The 22,561-nt window shown below is 41.6% G+C and overlaps 1 protein-coding gene across 1 annotated transcript in view; it reads right to left on the bottom strand.

The window, feature by feature from the left end:
• Positions 1-22,561, bottom strand: part of RAD50 (RAD50 double strand break repair protein) — a 73,380-nt gene that overhangs the window by 44,227 nt on the left and 6,592 nt on the right. The window contains exons 3-5 of the mRNA XM_008142454.3: positions 10,886-11,037; positions 7,201-7,386; positions 6,667-6,871 (exon numbers count right to left, since the gene is read on the bottom strand). Coding sequence (XP_008140676.1) covers positions 6,667-6,871; positions 7,201-7,386; positions 10,886-11,037 — 543 coding nt within the window. The remainder of the gene's footprint in view (positions 1-6,666; positions 6,872-7,200; positions 7,387-10,885; positions 11,038-22,561) is intronic.

The raw sequence follows: 22,561 nt of genomic DNA, 5'->3' as shown, positions 1-22,561 counted from the left end.
GGTGCTAATTTAGCCTCTGCCTGAGGCCACCTAGCAGGAGTTATGGAGAGATCTGCAGATTCCTCTTCTTTGTTTGGGGTTTGGAGGTGCCCAGATGAGGCCCAGCTGTGAAGCAATGCAAGCTGCTGTGGGACCTTGGGCCTTCTTTTGGATGTTTTGGGTCTCTCTGACCCAGCTGCAGTTTGTTAGTTAATTTTAGATTGCAAAGGGCCAGGCCATTCATATGCAAAAGCCTCTGTGCACAGCTTGGGTGGGGCGGGGTCTCAGGGAATCCACAGGGCGGAGCAAACAGCAATGGCTGATCCTCAGCCCTGCCCTAAGAGGCCCCCGGGTCTCAGTGTCCCGCGGTAATCACTGCAAGCACCTCTGAGAGAAAGCCACCCTGGAGTTCCACCCAATGCCAGACAGTGCAGTTTCTCCCCATATGAGTCTGGGTCCCCAGAGTCTCGCCCAGAACTGGAGTTCAGAGCAGTCAGGAGCTTGTGTCTCCCTCCCGGTTGAGAAAGACAACCGCATACTCAATTGCCAGCCCTTTCCGCACGCGCCTCCGTACCTCTGCACTTTACTTTTGCACCTCCTCTGAGTCTCAGTGTTCTTTTCTCTTTCCTTCTAGTTGTAGAATTTCCACTCAGCCAGCCTTCCTGTGGTTCTGGATGATGTCCGTTTTCTCTTTTAGTTGTAGTTTTGAAGTGGTTGTGCGAGGCAGCAATTTCAGGTGTTTACCTATGCCGCCATCTTGGTTTCGAGTTATCTGTTATTTTTATGTTCCAGATATAAGTCCCTTGTCAGATACATAGCTTGCAAATATTTTCTCTTTTTTGTGGACTTTTTTTTTTTCAGAGAGGAAGGGAGAGGGAGAGAGATAGAAACATCAATGATGAGAGAGAATCATTGATTAGCTGCCTCCTGTACACCCCACACTGGGGATTGAGCCCACAACCCCAGCATGGGAATCATGCTGCCCTGACTGGGAATCAAACCATGACCTCCTAGTTCATAGGTCGATGCTCAACCACTGAGCAACACTGGCCGGGCTAGATTTTAAGTTCTTTTAAAAGCAAGATCCAAGTCTTTGGCTTCCTCATCCTCAAGAGCACCTGACATAGTGCTATGCACAAAACAAATATTTACTAAAGAATGCATTAATATCAATGGGTATTGTGATAGAAACAAAAACAAAGTTTTCTAGTTTACAACTCAAAGATTTATAAAGTATTTATTTATAGGTGAGTTTTAAAAAACCAAATCAGTAATTTTTAAATGGCTTTAAAAAATCTATCTGAGGAGAAACCAAGATGGCGGCATAGGTAAACACCTGAAATTGCTGCCTCACACAACAATTTCAAAACAACAACTAAAAGACAAAACAAACATCATCCAGAACCACAGGAAGGCTGGCTGAGTGGAAATTCTACAACTAGAAGGAAAAAGGAAAGCACATGGAGAATCAGAGGAGCTGCAAAAGGCTGAGGTACGGAGACATGCGCGCGGGTGGCTGAGTGCCTGGCTGGCTTTCTCTAGCGGGAAGGAGACAAAAGCTCCAGAATGCGCTGAACCCCAGTTCCGACTGCACTGAACCCCAGTTCCAGGCGAGACCCTGGGGACCCAGTCTTATATGGGGGGAATCTGGACTGTCAGGCGGAAACTCAGGGGAGAGGTCTGGAGGCGCGCAGAGAGGACTGACTGCTGAGAGTGCCGCTGGCTTTCTCTAGCGGGTGGGAAACCGAAGCTCCCCACTGTGCTGAACTCCAGTTCCGGGCAAGAATCTGGGAATCCAGATTCATTGGGGGAGAAACTGGACTGTCTGGCAGCGGGCGAAACTCGAGGGCAGCTTACTCTTAGAGGTGCTTGCAGCAATTACCGAGGGAGAGTGAGACCCAGGGGCCTCATAGGGCAGGGCTGACGGGAAGCCAAGACTGTCTGCTCAGCCCTGAGACTCCGCCGCATCTAAGCTGAGCACAGAGGCTTTTACAATTTTGCAAGTCTTGCCTCATAAGGCTGTCTCCAGCACAGAAGTTCTCCCGGTGTAGACACAGCTGATCCTCACAGCCAATTGGCCTAGAGGTCAATTCCTCCTAGTGATACCAACAACAATCAAGACTTATCTAGAACAAGGCTGTACACACAGTCCACAAAGGGGTGCACCAAGAGTGTCCACCTCAGGTAACTGGGGAGGCCGAGCCACTGTGCCCTAGAGGACACTTAGCACACAAAGCTACCCTACCAACTCAGGGAAGCAGCAAAAATGCGGAGACAAAGAAACAGATCACAAACGAAAGAAATGGAGGAAAACAAATGACTGGATATAGAATTCAAAACCACAGTTATAAGGTTTTTCAAGAATTTCCTAGAAACCGCTGATAAATTTAGTGAGACCCTCGAGGATATGAAAAAGGACCAATCAGAAATTAAACATACACTGACTGAAATAAAAAATATTATACAAAGACCCAACAGCAGACTAGAGGAACGCAAGAATCAAGTCAAAGATTTGAAATACAAAGAAGCAAAAAACACCCAACAGGGAAAGCAAAAAGAAAAAAGAATCCAAAAATTTGGAAATAGTATAAGAAACCTCTGGGACAACTTCAAGCGTACCAACATCCGAATTATGGGGGTGCCAGAAGAAGAGAGAGAGAGCAAGGTATTGAAAACCTATTTGAGGAAATAATGACTGAAAACTTCCCCCAACTGGTGAAAGAAATAGACTTGTAAGTCCAGGAAGCGCATAGAACCCCAAACAAGAGGAATCCAAAGAGGACCACACCAAGACACATCATAATTAAAATGCCAAGAGCAAAAGACAAAGAGAGAATCTTAAAAGCAGCAAGAGAAAAACAGTTAATTACCTACAAGGGAGTACCCATATGATTGTCAGCTGATTTCTCAACAGAAACTATGCAGGCCAGAAGGGAGTGGCAAGAAATATTCAAAGTGATGAATAGCAAGAACCTACAACCAAGATTACTCTACCCAGCAAAGCTATCATTCAAAATTGAAGGTCAGATAAAGAGCTTCATAGATAAGAAAAAGCTAAAGGAGTTCATCACTGCCAAACCAGTATTATATGAAATGCTGAAAGGTATTCTTTAAGAAGAGGAAGAAGAAGAAAAAGGTAAAGATAAAAATTATGAACAACAAATACATATCTGTCAACAAGTGAATCTAAAAATCAAGTGAATAAAAAATCTGATGAACAGAATAAACTGGTGAATGTAATAGAATCAGGGGCATAGAAAGGGAGTGGACTGAAAATTCTCAGGGGGAAAGGGGTGTGGGGGGTGCGGGAAGAGACTGGACAAAAATCATATACCTATGGATGAGGACAGTGCGGGGGAGGTAAGGGCAGAGGGTAGGGTGGGAACCGGGTGGAGGGGAGCTATGGGGGGGAAAAAGAGGAACAATTGTAATAATCTGAACAATAAAGATTTATTAAATTTTAAAAAATCTACTATCTGAAACCTAGAAAATAGCCATTTTCAAGAAGCTCTTACTTATTTAGACTAGGAATACCTTCAGAGGAAGGTCCTTATTATTCCTGTAGCCCCATGTATAGTATACCCTAGCACACAGGAAACACCCAAATGCTTGTGAAATTAATAAATGGGATTTGCTTAAAGTGTTTTTTATAAACCAAGAGTTTAGAAAACTATACTCATTTGCAAATATAGTCATGCATCACTTAACAAGGGAGATATATTCTGAGAAATGCATTAAGTGATTTTGTCACTGTGCAAATATCACAGAGTACATTTATACAAACCTAGGTGGCATAACCTACTACACACCTAGGCTCTAGGGTATAGCCTATTGCTCCTAAGCTACAAATCTATATAGCATATAACTGTACTGAATACTGGAGGCAACTATAACCCAATAGTATTTGTATATCTAAACACAGAAAAGGTACAGTAGATTCTTGAACAACACGTGTTTGAATTGCATAGGTCCACATATACCCACTTGCCATGAATGGAGCTTGCAGGACTTGAAGTTGCTCTGGGAGAGTGAGTGAATGACTGGTGAGTAAATGTGAAGACCTACGACATTACTGTACACTTCATAAACACTGTACACTTAACCTACACTAAATTAATAAAAAATATTTTTCTTTCTTCAAGTTAACCTTAGCTTTCTTCAAGTTAACCATTTTTACTTTGTAACATTTTAACTCTGATTTTTTTGTGATAATACTTAGCTTAAAATACAAACATACTGTACAGTTGTATATAAATATTTACTTTATTTCCTTATTCTATTTTTTTCTACTTTTACCTTTTTTTTTCTTTTACTTTTTAAACTTTTTTTGTTGTTATTGTTAAAACCTAAAATACAAACACACATATTAGCCTAGGCTAATATCACGGTCTTCCACCTCCACATCTCATCCAGATGGAAGGTCTTGAGGGGCAATAACACACATGGAGCTTTTATCACCCATGATAGCAATCCCTTCTTCTGGAATACCACCTAAAGGACCTGCCTGAGGATCTTAAGTAGGTGTCACTCTTTTCAGAAATATGTCCATGGTGGTTTGCTTGGTTTCATCATAGATTTGCTTGTAAACAGATTATGCACCATGAATATTCCTCTCTATTAATGAAAACCTTTTGGTGTTGGGGTCCATGGTATTAGACTTTTTAAGGAGCCAGTTGAAATCTGCAAAAGCTTCTGCTAAAGGCTTCACTAAGAATATTCTTGGGAGGGGGGGGTCTTCTTTTTCTTCTCCTGAAGTTTCCTTTTTTCTTGCCTCTTCTTCTATGTGTTCCTATTCCAGTTCTAACAACTCATTAGTCAGTTCCTCCGGAACCACCTCTAAGAGCTCTTCCATTATCCAGGTTAAAGTTGTTTGCTATCTCAACCATAGTCTTGTTGATTTTTGTAACCTCCTTATCCTGGAAACTTCTTAGAAGTCATGGATGAACCCTTTAAGTGTCTTCTTCCAGATGCCATTCATACACTCCTTGGTGACATCACCCCAAGCTCCAGCAAGGTTCCCAATGCAGTCATAGATGCTGTAATTCTCCCAGAATTGCATCAGTGTCTTCTCAGTATCTTCCTCAGCTGCAGCAATAGCCTGGGCAAAGGTCCCCCTCAGGTAAAAGGTCTTAAAAAGCTATAATTCCTTGATCCATTCGTTGGATCAAACAGGTGGTGTTTGGAGGGAAAAACACCACTTTGATATTGGGATGAGGATCACCAATGAAAGGAGGATGTGCAAGAACACTATCATCAATAAGCAGAATCTTGACAGGTCTATGTTATTCTCCAAATACTACTTCTCCGTTTTGTGGGCACAGCAATTGAGGAGTGCATTTTGGAAGAGCAGCTAGTTCATCCAAGACTTCTTATAACTCCTGCAATACACTAGCACCGTGGTCGGCAAACTGCGGCTCGCGAGCCACATGTGGCTCTTTGGCCCCTTGAGTGTGGCTCTTCCACAAAATACCACAGCCTGGGTGAGTCTATTTTGAAGAAGTGGCGTTAGAAGAAGTTTAAGTTTAAAAAATTTGGCTCTCAAAAGAAATTTCAATCGTTATACTGTTGATATTGGGCTCTGTTGACTAATGAGTTTGCCAATCACTGCACTAGCAGTTTGTGTTCGCTGATATGCTTGTAGGCCCTTGGGTTCTCACTGTGCCAGATCACAAAGAGTTTCCATTTGCGTCTGATATACTGTCTCAAAATGAGACTATTATTCTGTCCTTAAAAGCCTGGAAACCTGGCACTGACCTGGCCTCCTTATGGATAAAAGTCCTTCCAGGCATCCGTTTCCAGAATAGAAAGGTTTCATCCATATTGAATATTTGCTCTGGCAAGTAATTTTCCTCAAAAATCAACTTTTCTAGGGTTTCCAAAAATTCTTCAACTGCTTTCACATCAGCACTCACAGACTCACCACTCACTTTCACATCACGGAATAACTATTTTTGAATAGTTTAAACCGCCCACAGCTAGCAGTAAATTCAACATGATAGTAGAATCCAGCCTTTTCTTTTAACATCACAATCCTTTTGCTTTGGCTGTGATCATCAAGGTGCTGAGAGGAATACACTTCTGTGTCTGGTCTCCAATTCAGATCATGTTTGACGTAGGTCCCTTCTTTAATTTTTGTTAGTCTCGTTGCCTCCAATGAAGCAGATCCTTTAATAGTTTTCATCACTGTGCTCTTGTTCTTTAAGACTGTAGCTATGTTAGAATGCCTGACTGAAGAGCAATGAATATCACTGATTCTCCACCTGTGTAGTCCTTAATTACTTTTAATTTCGTTTCCAGGTCAATCCCTCAATGCAACATTAGCAGTAGATTCTGTACATGTAGGGGACACGCTGAACAAAATAACATGAGATTAAATCAAGCACAAGAGACACGCTGAACAAGAGTTGTATGAAGCTACTGCCGGTGTTAACAAGGCATACTGTTCTATAGCAAAAATTTTTTATAAGTAAAAAGAGTACACCCTAAAATAATGATAAAAAGTACAGTGTAGTAAATACATAAAACAGTAAGACAGTAATTTATTACCATTATCAAGTATTATGTACTATACATATTTCAAGAAATATATGTATCATTCAAATTCATAAAAAAAATAAAGCACATAAGGGGTGAGTGCTACCATGGTAAAAGGTGACTTTCTCCTTAGCATATAAGAAATCAAATTACCTTCAGTGGATCAAGTTCATTCTCATAGGATTTGACAATTTCTTTTGAAGATGTTAACTGGGCTTCCTTACTAGTAATCTGATCGCGGATCTCACAAGCTTTTTCCTTATTTTGCTTCAGATATTTTAGTTCTGTTTGACATTCTTTTACTTTCTGACCTTGTGTCTGGCGTACCTGCCGAAGTGTTTCCAAGGCCTTAATGTACCTATGAAGACATTAAATAAAAATTTCTGGCTATGTAAATGATAGTATATTCATACAATGAAATATTATGCAGTCATTAAAGGTTTTTAATAACTTAGAAAATGCTTATGACATATGGTAAGTGAAAAAGTTACATATACACTGTCAACCAGGTAGTTAACATGCATAGAAAGAAAACAGAAAGGAAATATGCCCACTGGTTGCCACTGAGAAGTAATAATTAATGACTTTCTTGCTTTTAAAATTTTATCTGTTTTAAGAAAGACATATCCAAATTGTAATCATATCAATAACTTAATGGGTTACAGAGACTAATTAAATGTTACGAACCTTGTTGCTGAAAAAATCTCATCAAATTTTTGCTTCAAAGCCTTTCCTTCACTTAAAGGCCAATTAGAATCTTCTTGATGACAGAAAATGACATTATTTAGCACAGACTTGGAAACCCCAAGAGAACTTATCATCTCTCGGTCAATTTCTGCACACTTAGAGCTGAGACTAACCTTTTCGCCATACCTATAGAAAATGAAAATAAAGAATTTATGTAAAATAACCTCCAGTTGTATGTATTCTATTGCTTAAATCAATCCTTTATGTTATACTTGTAAAAAAAAAAAAGTCCCTTCATTTATCCCTCTTACAATAGCTTCCTCATGCTAAAAAGTATTCTGAAATAATTCAGCAGTTCACTGAGAAAAGAAGTACGTAAAACTATGTGGTTCAGAAAAAAGAGTAAGAATTTATGTAATATGTTTTTACATATTTGGATTTTTAATTACAATCATTTAAAATACCTATAGACAATACATAGAGAAAAATAAACTACCTCCCATCCCTAGAACTTAAAAATAAGAGCCTTAAGAGAACAAAACAAAACACATAATCCACAGCAGACAGGCAAAGGTGCCTTAAACAAAAACATGTAAAGACTGTATAGTTTAGATAAGGGGTTGTTCAATAACAGACACATGTTTGTAAAGGGAGAGTAAAGGCAAACAAACCATAGTGGTACCCATTTAGCAAATCCAGGGAGGATTCTTAATCAGTAGACCTCAAGTTCTAGGGTCACACTGCCAAAGCAATACAATAAAGAGAACTGCCTCGGGGTCTCTTAAATGAGAGCAGTATACCCAGAGCGAGGAGCATCTTTGTCCTTGGATTCCAAGAGATCTCTCAGTATCTTTCAGCAGAAGGACAAATCTACCATTTTCTTTCATATCTTCTGTCCAGTATCTTTTAACAACTAGATGAGGTGGGCAGAGATAGTGTCTATCCTTCCTGTCGTTTATATATTCCCTTATGTATGTTTAAAACATTACACTGAATGAAGTGAGAATGTTTTGTAGTGGGACTGAATGGACACAAATAGAGCAGAAAGTTATCCCATTAGACCAGGAAAAGATGATGGTAGCTTGATCTGCAATGGTCGTCATAGAGATAGAAAGAAACAAACTAAAAAGACATTTAGATTAAATCCACATGACTTGATAATGGACTGAATATGAAGGGCAAGGAAGATGTCAAAACAGACTTAGGTTCTCGGCTTGTATCACTAATAGGTAGTGGTGTCATTCACTGAGAGTAAGAGAACTGTAAGAGGTTTTTCAAGGGGAGTCAAGGGAAAGGATCATGAATTTGGTGTAGCTGAATCTTGAAGCGTCTTTGAAACAACTGCTAGAAAAATTAGAGAGGCAGTTAAGTACATTGGTCTAGAAACAGAGGTCTGGCCTGGAGACATAAATCCGTGAGTTACCTATGAATACATAGTAATTTGAGCAATAGGTGTGAATGAGATTATCTAAAAAGAATATAGAGCAAAAATGAAAGAGGATCTAGGACTGAGTCTGTAGAGCTCCAACCTTTATTGGCTGGGTAGAAGTTGGCTTTAAGGAAAAGAAAGAGGGAACAATGTTTCAACATGTCATGGAAATCTAAAAACATGTTCAAGTAAGAAGTGATTAACATCTACTTTTTATTGCGTTGTACATAGAACAATGGCCTTCCAAAGAGATCTATATTCCAATCCCTGGAATTTGTGAATGTGTTAGTTTACGAGGCAAAGGGGAATTAAGATTACAGATAAAATTAAAGTTGCCCTTCATTTGACTTTAAAATAGGTTATCCTGGATTATCTGGGTGGACCAAGGTAAGGAGAGGGTCCTTAAGTTTGGGAGAGGGAGGCAGAAGAGGAAGTCAGAGTGATGCAATGTGAGAACTCTGTCCACTTTTGCTGGCTTTGAATATGGAGGAAGAGTGCCATGAACCAAAGAATGTGGGTGGCCTCTGAAAGGTAGAAAGAGAGTGCCCAGTTGGTGTGCTCAGTGGTTGAGTTTCGACCTATGAACCAGGAGGTCACGGTTTGATTCCTGGTCAGGACACATGCCTGGGTTGCTGGCTCAATCCCTAGTCAGGGGTGTGCATGTGGCAGCCAAATCAATGGTTCTCTCTCATCATTGATGTTTCTCTCTCTCTTTCCCTCTTCCTTCCTCTCTGAAATTAATAAAAATACATTTAAAAAAAATAAAAGGTGGAAAGAGCAAGGAAACAGACTGTTACAAGAGCCTCCAAAAAGAAACAGCCCTGCCAATACACTGGTTTTAGATTAGTGAGACCCAATTCAAACTTCTAAATTACATAACTGTAAGATAATAAATTGTGTTGTTTTGCCTGGCCAGCATGGCTCAGTGGTTAAGCGTTGACCTATGAACCAGGAAGTCATGGTTCAATTCCCAGTTAGGGCACATGTCCGGGTTGTGGACTCGATCTCCAGTGTGGGGCATACAGGAGGCATCAGATCAATGATTCTCTCTCATCAATGATATTTCTCTCTCTCTCTCTCTCTCTCTCTCTCTCTCTCTCTCTCTCTCTCCCCCTTCCACCCTCCCTCTCCCTTCCTCTCTGAAATCAATAAAAATACATTTTTTAAAAATAAATTGTGTTGTTTTAAGCCACTAAATTTGTGGTTTGTTATAGCAGTCATAGAAAACTAATACATGAGCTCTTAATACATATTAAGCATTTTATATGCACTAGCACCATCCTTACATCTGTTTTAATATGTACAGTGATACTGAACCCTAATTTTACAAATGAAAAAAACAGACTCACTCACTATGAGGTCTATTTTATATAACCATAGCATTATCTTAATTAATACAGAGGTTATTAGTGACCTTAGTTGTAGCTGTTTCAGTAGAGGAAGGGGCTAGAGAAGAAGTGAGAAGAAAGTAAAGAAATGGAAACAGTTAAGTGTCAACAATTCTTCTGAGAAGATTGGCTGTGAAGGGGAAGATGGAAACAGTAACTGCAGTGGACTGAAATCAAAGGTATGTGCTTAAAAGCCAATGAAGAGAATCTGCTTGAGAAGCTAGTGCCTAGTATAGTGGCTCTAACACATAATAGATGCTACACATTACTGGTTAAATAAAAGGATTATTTCTAGTTTAACAAATAAGAAATAAATAAAAAAGGAAGGGGGTAAGGTTACAGTTAAGTAATTTGCTCAACAAAGATAAAGCCTTAAATCCAGGGTGGCCTAATTCCAAAATCCATACTCACTACAAGATGACACCTGTTCAGTTGAAAAGGACAATTATTACTCTTTCCTACTTGTCTACTTCTCATCTCACCCATCCCTACACGATACTACCATTTTTTCATTCAATCTATATTTGAGTGACTATGGATCTTCAATTCAGCAACTGTTGATAAATTACTCAAAAGAATGGAGCATTATCAAGAAATCTTTAATGGGATCATTCTGTTTAACTGATAAATTGTAACCAAGTAAAAAATTAAATGGCGACAGTGGGTGAGCCTGTGCATATGTAGAGGCAGGGAATATACAGGCTCCTTTCTGCTCAATTTTGCTGAGAACCTATAATTGCCCTAAAAAATAAAGTCTGTTAAAAAATTAATATGCTCCCCTAAAATAAAATCAAAGTAATAGGAAAAACCATAAAAAAACTAAAAGACATAAAATAAACGGATAATCAAATATAAAATAATCACCTACTTTATTCTAGTAATGACTCCTTCCAGGGTCTTAAATTCTGTCTTTTTGCTTTTCTGAGTACACACCATAGATCTATGCACAGCTACAAAGTCTCCATTCACATCACGAAACTGCAGACGAATCTGGGCTCTAACATCTGTTTCTTGAGCAACCTTTCAAGGTAAAATAGAAAAAAAAATGCTACCTTAATAAGCATTAGAATGCTAGTTCTAAAGGAAAATACAAGCAATTTTACTGAAAATGAGTGAACAAAAAAATTTAATTTTACTGTTTAATTGATTTATTAAAATTATATATTCCCCTACATTATTCAGCATCATTAAGAAATTAGGTGCCCTAGCCGAAACCGGTTTGGCTCAGTGGATAGAGCATCGGCCTGTGGACTGAAAGGTCCCAGGTTCGATTCCGGTCAAGGGCATGTACCTTGGTTGCAGGCACATCCCCAGTAGGGGGTGTGCAAGAGGCAGCTGATCGATGATTCTCTCTCATCGATGTTTCTAACTCTCTATCCCTCTCTCTTCCTCTCTGTAAAAAATCAATAAAATAAAATAAAATAAAATAAATAAAAATAAAAATAAAGAAATTAGGTGCCCTAGCTGGTGTGGCTCAGTGGATAGAGTGTCTGCCTGCGGATTGAGTGGTCCTAGGTTTGATTCCGGCCAAGGGCACATGCCTGGGTTGCGGGCTTGATCCCCGGTAGAGGGCGTGCAGGAGGCAGCTGATCAATGATTCTCTCTCACCAGTGATGTTTCTATCTCTCCCTCTCTCCCTTCCTCTCTGAAATCAATAAAAAAATATTTTTTTTTTAAATTCAGGTGTGTGATTTTTCAAATAAATTTTAGTTTTTAAGCACCAAAAACATTTTAAAAAATAGTTTTTAAAAAATTACAAGGTTACAGAAAAGTAGAAATATAGTATACATAATTTGCCCCCAAACCACTTGAGAGTAAGTTGCTCATCTGCTATCCCATCACCAATATTTCCTAGAAACATTTTCAATCATAAAAATCAGAAAATTGCCCTAACCGGTTTGGCTCAGTGGATAGAGCATCAGCCTACAGACGGAAGGGTCCTGGTTCAATTCCCAGTCAAGGGCACATGCCCAGGTTGCGGGCTCAATCCCAATAGGGGACGTGCAGGAGGCAGCCAATCAATGATTCTCTCTCTTCACTGACGTTTCTATCTCTCTCTCCCTCTCTGAAATCAATAAAATATTTTTAAAAAATCAGGAAATTGATATTGACATATTACTACCATATAGTCCTCACATTCCATTCAAGTTTTGCCAATTGTTCCAATATGGCTTTTATAACAAAAAAGCTAGTTCAGAATTACACATTGTTATTTTACACTGTTCAGAACTGCACATCTTGTCTCTGGTTTCTTTCAGTTTGGAATAGTTCCTCAGATTTTCCTTGACTTGCATGCCTGATAATTTTGAAAATTACAGAATGTCTCCCCATATTTGTCTTTGTCTAATATTTCTTTATGACTATAACCAGATTATGCATCTTTGGCAGGAATATTAAAGAAGTGATATGTTCCTTTCATTGCATCTTATCAGATAAAACTTGATTTCAATTTATCTCATGACCTGGGATGTTAACATCAGACTCTTGATGAAAGCTGTATCTCTCAGGCTTCTGCACCATAAAGTTACTTTTTACTACTTTGCTTTTAATAAGTATTGGAGGAGAAATATATTAAGATCATCCTATATAATAAAGAGGTAATATGCAAATTGACCATCACTCCAACACACAAGATGGCCACTCCCATGTGGTCAAAGATGGCCACCCCAATGTGAACACAAGATGGCCGGCAGGGGAGGGCAGTTGTGGGCAATCAGGCCAGCAGGGGAGGATAGTTGGGAGGGACCAGGCCTGAAAGGGAGGACAGTTGGGGGTGATCAGGCCTACAGGGGAGGGCAGTTAGGAGTGACCGGGTCGGCAGAGGAGGGCAGTTAGGGGCGACCAGGCCTGCAGGGGAGGGCAGTAGGGGGGACCCAGGCCTTCAGGGGAGGGCAGTTAGGGGTGACCAGGCTGGCAAGGGAGGGCAGTTGGGGGCAACCAGGCCTTCAGGGGAGGGCAGTTAGGGACGACCAGGCTGGCAAGGGAGGGCAGTTAGGGGTGACCGGGCCAGCAGGGGAGAGCAGTTGGGGAAACCAGGCCTGCAGGGGAGGGCAGTTGGGAGCGACCAGGCCTGCAGGGCAGGTGAGCAATTGGGGAGCAAGCAGTCCTAGATTTTGAGAGGGATCCCAGATTGGAGAGGGTGCAGGCTGGGCTGAGGGACACACCCCCAACCCTGTGCACGAATTTCGTGCAGTGGGCCTCTAGTACAAATATATTTATCAAGCTTTCCTCCATGAGGTTTAGCATCTAGTAATGAATGTTTTTTACATGAATGATTACTACAATAGCTATCCAATAGTAATTTTCTAGTTCCATTATTTCTCCTACATTTATTAGTTAAGATTCTATGAACTTCCAGTAAAGATAGTGGAAGAGCTCAACGTTGTGCCCACCTACTCCCATGAGCACATTAAAATTACAACTAAGTGATAGAACAACTATCATTGAAAACCACATGAAGATCAGCTGAACAGAAGTCCTATAACTAAGGATATAAAGAAGTCATATCAAGACTGGTAGGAGGAGCAGAGACACAGAACCAGCAGGTTTCACATCCAAAGTGTAGTGATTAAGAATCAGGAGGAATCAACCGGAGGACTTGTATGCATGCATATAAGCACAACCAACAGATGCAAAACACTGGGGGGTGGGGTGAGGGCAAGTGTCGGGGCTAGAGGCCAGGGAGTAGAGGAGGCGGGGGAGGGGGGTAGTGTCAATATGGGGGGGGAAAGGAGACATATGTACTAATATTTGTAATACCTTAAATAAAAATTTAAAAAAAGGATCAGGAGGGAAGAGCTGGGCTGCAGAGGTCCCCCCTGAGGAGCAATGGGTCCCAACCTGGGGCACCAGTGCCAGGAAAAGAGTCCCCATAATATCTGGTTGTGAAAACCAGCAGGGACTGAGTACAGTGAGCCAGAGGACTGCTGAAGATCAAGTTGTCTTCTTAAAGGTCTTGTGCATGAACTTGCTCGCTGACAAACTCACTCATTCTGGGCTCCAGAGAAGGGACAGCAGCTTGAAAAGTGCCAGGGACATCCAGGGAGGAATTGGTTTCAGAGCAAGGACTGAAGGAGCAGGTCTCCCTGAGGAAGTGCTGATAGGCATCATTATTCCTTTGTTGAACACTCCTCCCACTCAGCCAGTGGGCACAAGTGAGTATTAGCCCTCCCTGGTGAGACCCTAAGACCCCACCCCACTCAAGTCCAGCCCTCTAGTGGCTGCTCCACACAGGGGTCCTGCCTAGGCTCATGCTGTGGACCTCCCTAAAATCCCTCAAAGGCCCACAAACCCCAAACAAGCAGCAGCTGACTTCAGGGTGCCCGGCAAGCAGCCCTAGGCCCAGCATAAGCAGTGACTGGAGCCCAGAACGAGTAAGTTTGTAACTCCCATCAGGTGGCTACAAGCCTGGAATAAGTGGTGGCCACTCTTAGTTTAAAATGTAGCTTCAACTAAGCAGCTATAGCCAGGCACAAGTTAGCACTGGCTTCAGCTTACATCAAGGTACCCACTAAAGGGTCCCAAGCCCAGCAAAAGTAACAGCTGGCTTCAGTTCGCACCATGCCATCTCCCAAATGCCTCCAAGCCCTGTACAAACAGCAATCAACTGCAGATCACTTTGTAGCTTCTACCGGGTGACCTCAAGCCCAGCACAAGTGGCAATTGACCTTGGCCTACACTGGAACCTCTCCCAAAAGGCTCCAGAACCAACATACCGGGTGGCCAAAAGCACCACCCAACCAGCTCCACAAACAATATACCAAAAGGGCAAACTCAATAGGCACCAGAGCCCACTAAAGTGATTCCCTCTTCATAGGGTCAGCTCCCACACAACAGCTCACCCACTGTAGTCATAGCCAGTATTCAAAGCCAGTTAGTCTGAGGGTCAACCAAACCTATGACATGCCAACAGCAATCAAAGCTCAACTACAATAGAAGGGCACACACAACTCATACAAGGGAAAACCCTAAAACTCCCAGCTTAGGTAATTAGAAAGACTGGGCTACTGGGACCCACAGAACATGTACTACATAAGGCCACTCTGCAAAGACTGGGAGACATAGCAGATCTACCTAATACATAGAAATGAATGCAGGGAGGCAGTCAAAATGAGGAGATGAAGAAACATGTCCTAAATGAAAGAACAGGACAAAACTCCAGAAAACAACTACATGATATAGAGATAAGCAACCTACCAGATACAAAGTTGAAAACACTGTGTGATGGATGCTCAACGAACTTAGAGGAAGATTAGATGAACTCAGTGAGGTGGAAAACATAAAAAAAGAACCAGTTAGAAATGAAGATTACAATAGCTGAAATGAAAAATATACTAGCAAGAATCAACAACAAATGACATGAAGCAGATGATCGAATCAATGATCTGGAACACAAGGTAGCAGAAAATACCCAATAAGAGTAGCAAAAAGAAAAAAAGAATTTTAAAAACTGAGGACAGTTTAAGTGACCTCTGGGACAAAATCAAGCATACCAACATTTGCATCATAAGGGTACCAAAAGAAGAAGAGAGAGAACAAGAGATTGAAAACTACTGAAGAAATAATGATGGAAAACTTCCCTAACCTGGCAAAGGAAATAGACATATGAGTCCAGGAAGCACAGAGAGTCCCAAACAAGATGAATCCAAATAGGTCCACACCAAGACATCATAATTAAAATGCAAAAGGTTTAAAGAAAAAGAGAAAATTTTAAATGTAGCAAGAGAAAAGCAATTAGTTAAATACAAAGAAGCTCCCATAAAACTATCAGCTAATTCTCAACAGAAACTTTGCAGGCCAGAAGGGATTGACAAGAAATATTCAAAGTGATGATAAGCAAGGAACTACAACCAAGATTACTCTTCCCAGCAAGGCTATCATTTAGAATCAAATGAGATAAAGAGTTTCCCAGGCAAGAAAAAGCTAAAGGAGTTCATTACCACTACACCAGTATTACAAAAAATGTTAAATGCAAAGTAGGAAGATCATGTGTAATTATAACAATTAAGGAATACACTCATAGACGCAAAAGTAAAAAATGACAAAAACATAAACCTAGAAGGGATGAGCAAAAATTGTAGTGATTTTGTAATATGTTTGAACTTAAGCAAGCATCAACTTAAAACAGACTGCTACGAATATAACTTAGTTTATATGAAGCATATATTAATCACAAACCAAAAATCTGTATGATATATACTAGAAATAAAGAGAAAGGAATCCAAACAGAACACTATAGAAAGTCATAAACATACAAAAGAAGATAGCAAGAAAATAAGAAAGGAACAGGGAACTAAAATACATTCAGAAAACAATTAATAAAATGGAATAACTACATATCTATCAATAATTACTTTAAATGTAAATGGACTAAATGCTCCAATCAAAAGACATAGAATGGCTGAATGAATATCAATCAAGAACGATACATACATATGCTATCTAAAAGAGACCCACTTCAGCTTGATAGACACAGAATGTAAAGAAATGAAAAAAGATATTTTGTGCAAATGTAAACAAAAAGTAAACTGGAGTAGCAATACTTGTAAGAGACAAAATAGACTTTAAAACAAAGGCAGTAACTAGAGACAAAGAAGGACATTTATAACGATAAAGGGATCAATCCAACAAGAGGATATAACTCTTGTAAACATTTATGCACCCAACATAGGAGCACTTAAATATATAAAGCAAATATTGATGGACATAAGGAAGAGATTACCAGTAATACAGTAAGAGTAGGGGACTTTAACACCCCACTGACATCAATGTATAGATCAAACAGATAATCAACAAGGAAAGAGTGGCCTAAAATGACACATTAGACTAGACCGGTTTAATTAATATTTTTAGAACATTTCACCTGAAAGCAGGAGAATATACATTCTTTTCAAGAGTACATGGAACATTTTCCAAGATAGAACACGTTAGGCCACAAAACAAATCTCAATAAGTTTAAGACTGAAATCATACCAAGCATGTTCTCCGATGACAATGGCATGAAATTAGAAATCATTTACATGAAGAAAATTGAAAACACACAAACACATGGAGGCTAAATAACAAGTTACTAAACAATGAATTGTTAACAATGAGGTCAAGGAAAAAATCAAAAGACACCTGAGACAAATGAAAATGAAAACATAATGACCTCAAATCTATTGGACATAGCCAAAGCAGTTCTAAGAAGGAAGTTCACAGCAATTCCAGATCTACCTCAAGAAATAAGAAAAACCACAAATATACAATCTAACCTTACACCTGAAGGAACTAGAAATAGAAATAAAAAGCCCAAAGTGAGCAGGAAGAAGGAAGCAAGATCAGAGCAGAAATAAACAAAATAGAGGCTAAAAACACACACACACAAAAGATCAATGAAACCAAAAGCTGGTTCTTTGAAAACAAAGAACCAGCTTTTGGTTTAACAAGATAAACAAAATTGATAAACCTTTAGCCAGACACATCAAGAAAAAGAGAGCCCTAGCTGGTTTGGCTCAGTGGATAGACTGTCAGCCTGCAGACTAAAGGGTCCCAGGTTCAATTCCAGCCAAGGGCACATGCCCGGGTTACAGGCTCAATCCTCAGTAGGGGGCATGCAGAAGGCAGCTGATCAATAATTCTCTCTCATCATTGATGTTTCTATCTCTCCCTTTCTCTCTGAAATCAATTATCCTACCTAATAATAGACAAATATGCAAATTGACCGTACCTTCGCTATGCCCGCGATTGGCCAGGAGGCGCGGGGGGGGGGCGTGGCTGATTGGGCTGGCGGGACGCTGAGCTCGCATCGCCAGCGGCGGCTCCAGCTCAGCTTCTGCGCCATGGCTGTGCTGCAGCACAGAAGGGGCCTCTGGGGCAGCGAGCTCACGTCCCACCACAGTCCGCTCAGGCCTGGTGCACCAGCGGACAGATACCCAACTCCCCTGTGATCGAAAGCAAAGCGTGGGAGCTGGGTGCCTGTCCACTCAGGCACCAGTGGACAGGCACCAGGCCTTTCAGAAGCCTCCGCCGCGCTGGAGGCTTCTGAAAGGCCTGGTGCACCAGCGATCAAAAGCAAAAGCGTGGGAGCTGGGTGCCTGTCCACTCAGGCACCAGGCCTTTCAGAAGCCTTCGCCGCGCTGGAGGCTTCTGAAAGGCCTGGTGCACCAGCGGACAGATACCCAGCTCCCCTGCGATCAAAAGCAAAAGCATGGGAGCTGGGTGCCTGTCCCCTCAGGCACCAGGCCTTTCAGAAGCCTCCGCTGCGCAGGAGGCTTCTGAAAGGCCTGGTGCACCAGCGGACAGGCACCCAGCTCCCCCGCGATCGAAAGCGAAAGCGTGTAGGGGACCCTACACATGCATGATTCAATCATGCACTGGGCCTCTAGTGTGTGTGTGTGTGTGTGTGTGTGTGTGTGTGTGTGTGTGTATGTGTGTGTGTGTATATATATATATATATATATATATATACACACATACTCATATATATATATATCTCCTACATAATAAAAGGCTAATATGCAAATCAATCAAACGGCAGAATGACCAGTCACTATGATGCACACTGACCACCAGGGGGCAGACGCTCAATGCAGGAGCTGGCCCCTGGTGGTCAGTGTGCTCCCACAGGGGGAGCGCCACTCAATCAGAAGTTGGGCTCACGGCTGGTGAGCGCAGTGGCGGTGGCAAGAGCCTCTCCTGCCTCCACAGCTATTGGACATCCCCTGAGGGCTCCGGGACTGCAAGAGGGCTCAGGCTGGGCTGAGGGACCCCCCGAGTGCACGAATTTCGTGCACCAGGGCTCTAATATATATATTCATGATTGATTATAAAAAGAGAAAAAGAGAGGGCCCAAATATATAAAATCAGAAATGAAAGAGAAGTGACAACTGATCCTACAGAAATACAGAGGATTATAAAGGAATACCACAAACAACTTTATGCCAACAAATTGGAAAACCTAGAAGTGGATAAATTCTCAGAAACAAAATCTTTCAAGAATGAATCAAAAAGAAACAAAATCTGAACAGATTCATAACTACATTGTTCAAATTTCCATACTACACAAATTATAGATTCAATGTACTCCCTATCAAAATACAATGGTATCTTGCACAGAACTAAAACAAATAATCTAAAATTTATATGGAACCACAAAAGACCCTTAATAGCCAAAGCAATCTTGAGAAAGAAAAACAAAGTTGGAGGGCAGTTTAATATCACTACCTGATATTAAACTATGCTACAAGGCTACTAGTAATCAAAACAGCATGAAAACATAGACACATAGATCAATGGAACAGAATACGGAGCTCAGAAATAAATCCATGCCTATATGGTCAATAAATCTATGATAAGGAGGCAAGAATATATAATGGGGTAAAGACCAACTCTTCAATCAATGGTGCTGGCAAAAGTGAACAGACACATGGAAAAAAAATGAAGCTAGACCATTTTATCATACCATTTACAAGAATAAACTCAAAATGGATTAAAGACTTACATCTACAACCTGAAACCATAAAACTCCTAGAAGAAAATGTAGTCATTGCTCTTAGCAATATTTTTCTGGATATGTCTCCTTGGGCAAGGTAAACAAAAGAAAAAAATTAACAAATGGTTCTACATCAAACTAAAGAGTTTTTGCACAGTAAAGGAAACCATCAATAAAACAAAAAGACAACCTACTGAATGGGAGAAGGTATTTTCCAATAATACATCCAAAAAAGGGTTAGTATCCAAAATATATAAGAAATTCATATAACTTAACAGCAATAAAAACCAAATAATGGGCAGTGGACATGAATAGATATAAATAAGCATGGGTTTATTTCTGGGCTCAGTATTCTGTTCCATTGATCGATGTGTCTGTTTTTATGCTTTATCTATATACTAGAGGCCCGGTGCACGAAATTCATGCAGGGGGGAGGGTTCCCTCAGCCCAGCCTGTACCCTTTCCAATCCGGGACCCCTTGGGGAATGTCCGACTGCCAGTTTAGGCCCGATCCTGGGGATTGGGCCGAAACCGGCAGTTGGACATCCCTCTCACAATCCTGGATCGCTGGCTACTAATCGCTCACCTGCCTGCCTGGTCACCTAACTGCCCCCCCTGCCAGCCTGATTGCCCCTCACTGCCTCTGCGTGCCAGCCTGATTGCCCCTAACTGCCTCCCTTGCCGGCCTGGTTGCCCCTAACTGCCTCCCACTGCCGGCCAGGTCGCCCCCAACTGCCCCCTCCTTGCCAGCCTGATCACCCCTAACTGCCCCCCCCTTGCCGGCCTGGTCGCCCCCAACTGCCCCCTTCTGCCAGCTTGGTCGCCCCATGCAACCTGCTTGTTCAGTAGTTTGGTCATCCCTCACTAACCCCCCTGCTGGCCTGGTCACCACACACAGCCTGTTCAGTCGTTTGGTCGTCCCTCACTAATTCCCCTGCTGGCCTGGTCCTCCCACGCAGCCTGCTTGTTCAGTCGTCCCTAACTAACCCCCCTGCCAGCCTGGTCGTAGGCAGCCATCTTGTGAGGCTGTGAGGATTAATTTGCATACTACCTCTTTATTATATAGGATATATTTATATACACACATACACACACACACACACACACACACACACATAAATAAAAGGCTAATATGCAAACTGTCCCCTCGGAAGTTCGACTGGGAGTTCGATCACTTGCTATTATGTGCGCTGACCACCAGGAGGCGGTGAGAAATGAAGGAAGGCTCCGGCTGGCAGCCAGCAGCTGGCAGCTGGGGAAGGAAGGCCCTGGCTGGCAGCCGGAAGGCTCTGACCCTACCCATGCATGAATTTTGTGCACTGGGCCTCTAGTATTTCTATAAAGATGACATAGAGACAGCCATTAGACATATGAAAAGATGCTCAATGTCACTAATCATCAGGGAAATGTAAACTAAAACCAAAATGAGGTACCACCTCACATCTGTCAATATATTATCAATAAATCACAAACAAGTGTTGGTAAGGATGTGGAAAAAAGAGGACCCTGGTGCACTGTTGGTGGGAATGTAAATTGGTGTAGCCACTATGGAAATCAGTATGGAGATTCCTAAAAAACAACAACAAAAAAAAATTGAGTATTACTCAGCCATAAAAGAGAATAAATCTTACCTTCTTCAACAACATGGATGGACCTAGAGGGTATTATGCTAAGTGAAATAAGTCAGACAGAGATCCACAAATACCTTATGATTTCATTTATATGTGAAATCTAAGAAAAACCAAAATGAACAAACAAAACAGAAACGAGCTCATAGATACAGAAAACTGATAGTCACCAGATGAGAGGAGAGCTGGAGGGATGAGTGAAAAATGGGAAGGGATTAAGAAATACAAATTGCATATTATTTTAGCAACTCAGTATTACTCTCACTTGAGCTGAAGAGAGAACATTTTTTAATGAATGTAAATGAATTCTGTGAGGATTTTGTTTTGCTTTTTCCTTAACAAACTCCACTTGCACTTCTCACTGGCTGCCTTTTAACACTATGTTGTACACCTGAAACTAATATACTGTATGTCAACGGTAACTGAAAATAATTTTAAGATTCTACTTAAGGGCTTCATCCTCCCCTCACCTATTTTATTTTAATTTTATATATAACAATGGACTCATTCATTCCTCACTTGGATTCCAATTCCTAACCACGCTGCCACAGCTAGCTTTTTGTTGATGCCTTCCTCTCTCAGCCTTACCTACTAGCTTTTGGTTTGAATTACTTAAGAATAAAAGACAGTGCTGAGTTTTTATCTGGACAAATATTGAACTATATGCTCTTCTTGCACCTACTGGTGCTTATATGATTTTTCTTCTTTATTTAGTTAACTAGAGGCCCGGTGCATGAAATTCGTGCACGGAGGGGGGTTGTCCCTCAGCCCAGCCTGTACCCTTTCCAATATGGGACCCCTCAAGGGATATCCGACTGCCCATTTAGGCCCGATCCCTGGGATCGGGCCTAAATGGGCAGTCGGACATCCCTCTCACAATCCAGGACTGCTGGCTCCCAACTGCTTGCCTGCCTGCCTTCCTGATTGCCCCTAACCGCTTCTGCCTGCCAGCCTAATCACCCCCTAACCACTCTGCTGCCAGCCTGTTTGCCCCCAACTTCCCTCCTCTGCCGGCCTGGTCACCCCTAACTGCCCTCTCCTGCAGGGTTGATCACCTCCAACTGCCCTCCCTTGTAGGCCTGGTCCTTCTCAACTGCCCTCCCTTGCAGGCCGGGTGCCTCCCAACTGCCCTCTCCTGCTGGCCATCTTGTGGTGGCTATCTTGTGTCCACATGGGGGCAGGATCTTTGACCACATGGGGGCAGCTATATTGTGTGTTGCAGTGATGATCAATCTGCATAGTACTCTTTTATTAGATAGGATAGAGGCCTGGTACATGGGTGGGGGCCAGCTGGTTTGCCCTGAAGGGTGTCCCTGATCAGGGTGGGGTTCCCTTGGGGCGTGGGGTGGCCTGAGCGAGGGCCTGTGGTGGTTTGCAGGAGGGCCACGCCCTCTGGCAATGCAAGCGGAGGCCCTGGTATCTGGAATTTATTTTTCTTCTACAA

This window comes from Eptesicus fuscus, chromosome 6, assembly GCF_027574615.1.
Source record: "Eptesicus fuscus isolate TK198812 chromosome 6, DD_ASM_mEF_20220401, whole genome shotgun sequence".
NCBI classification, from domain to species: Eukaryota; Metazoa; Chordata; class Mammalia; order Chiroptera; family Vespertilionidae; genus Eptesicus; species Eptesicus fuscus.
This window is presented reverse-complemented; position numbering and strand designations above follow the sequence as displayed.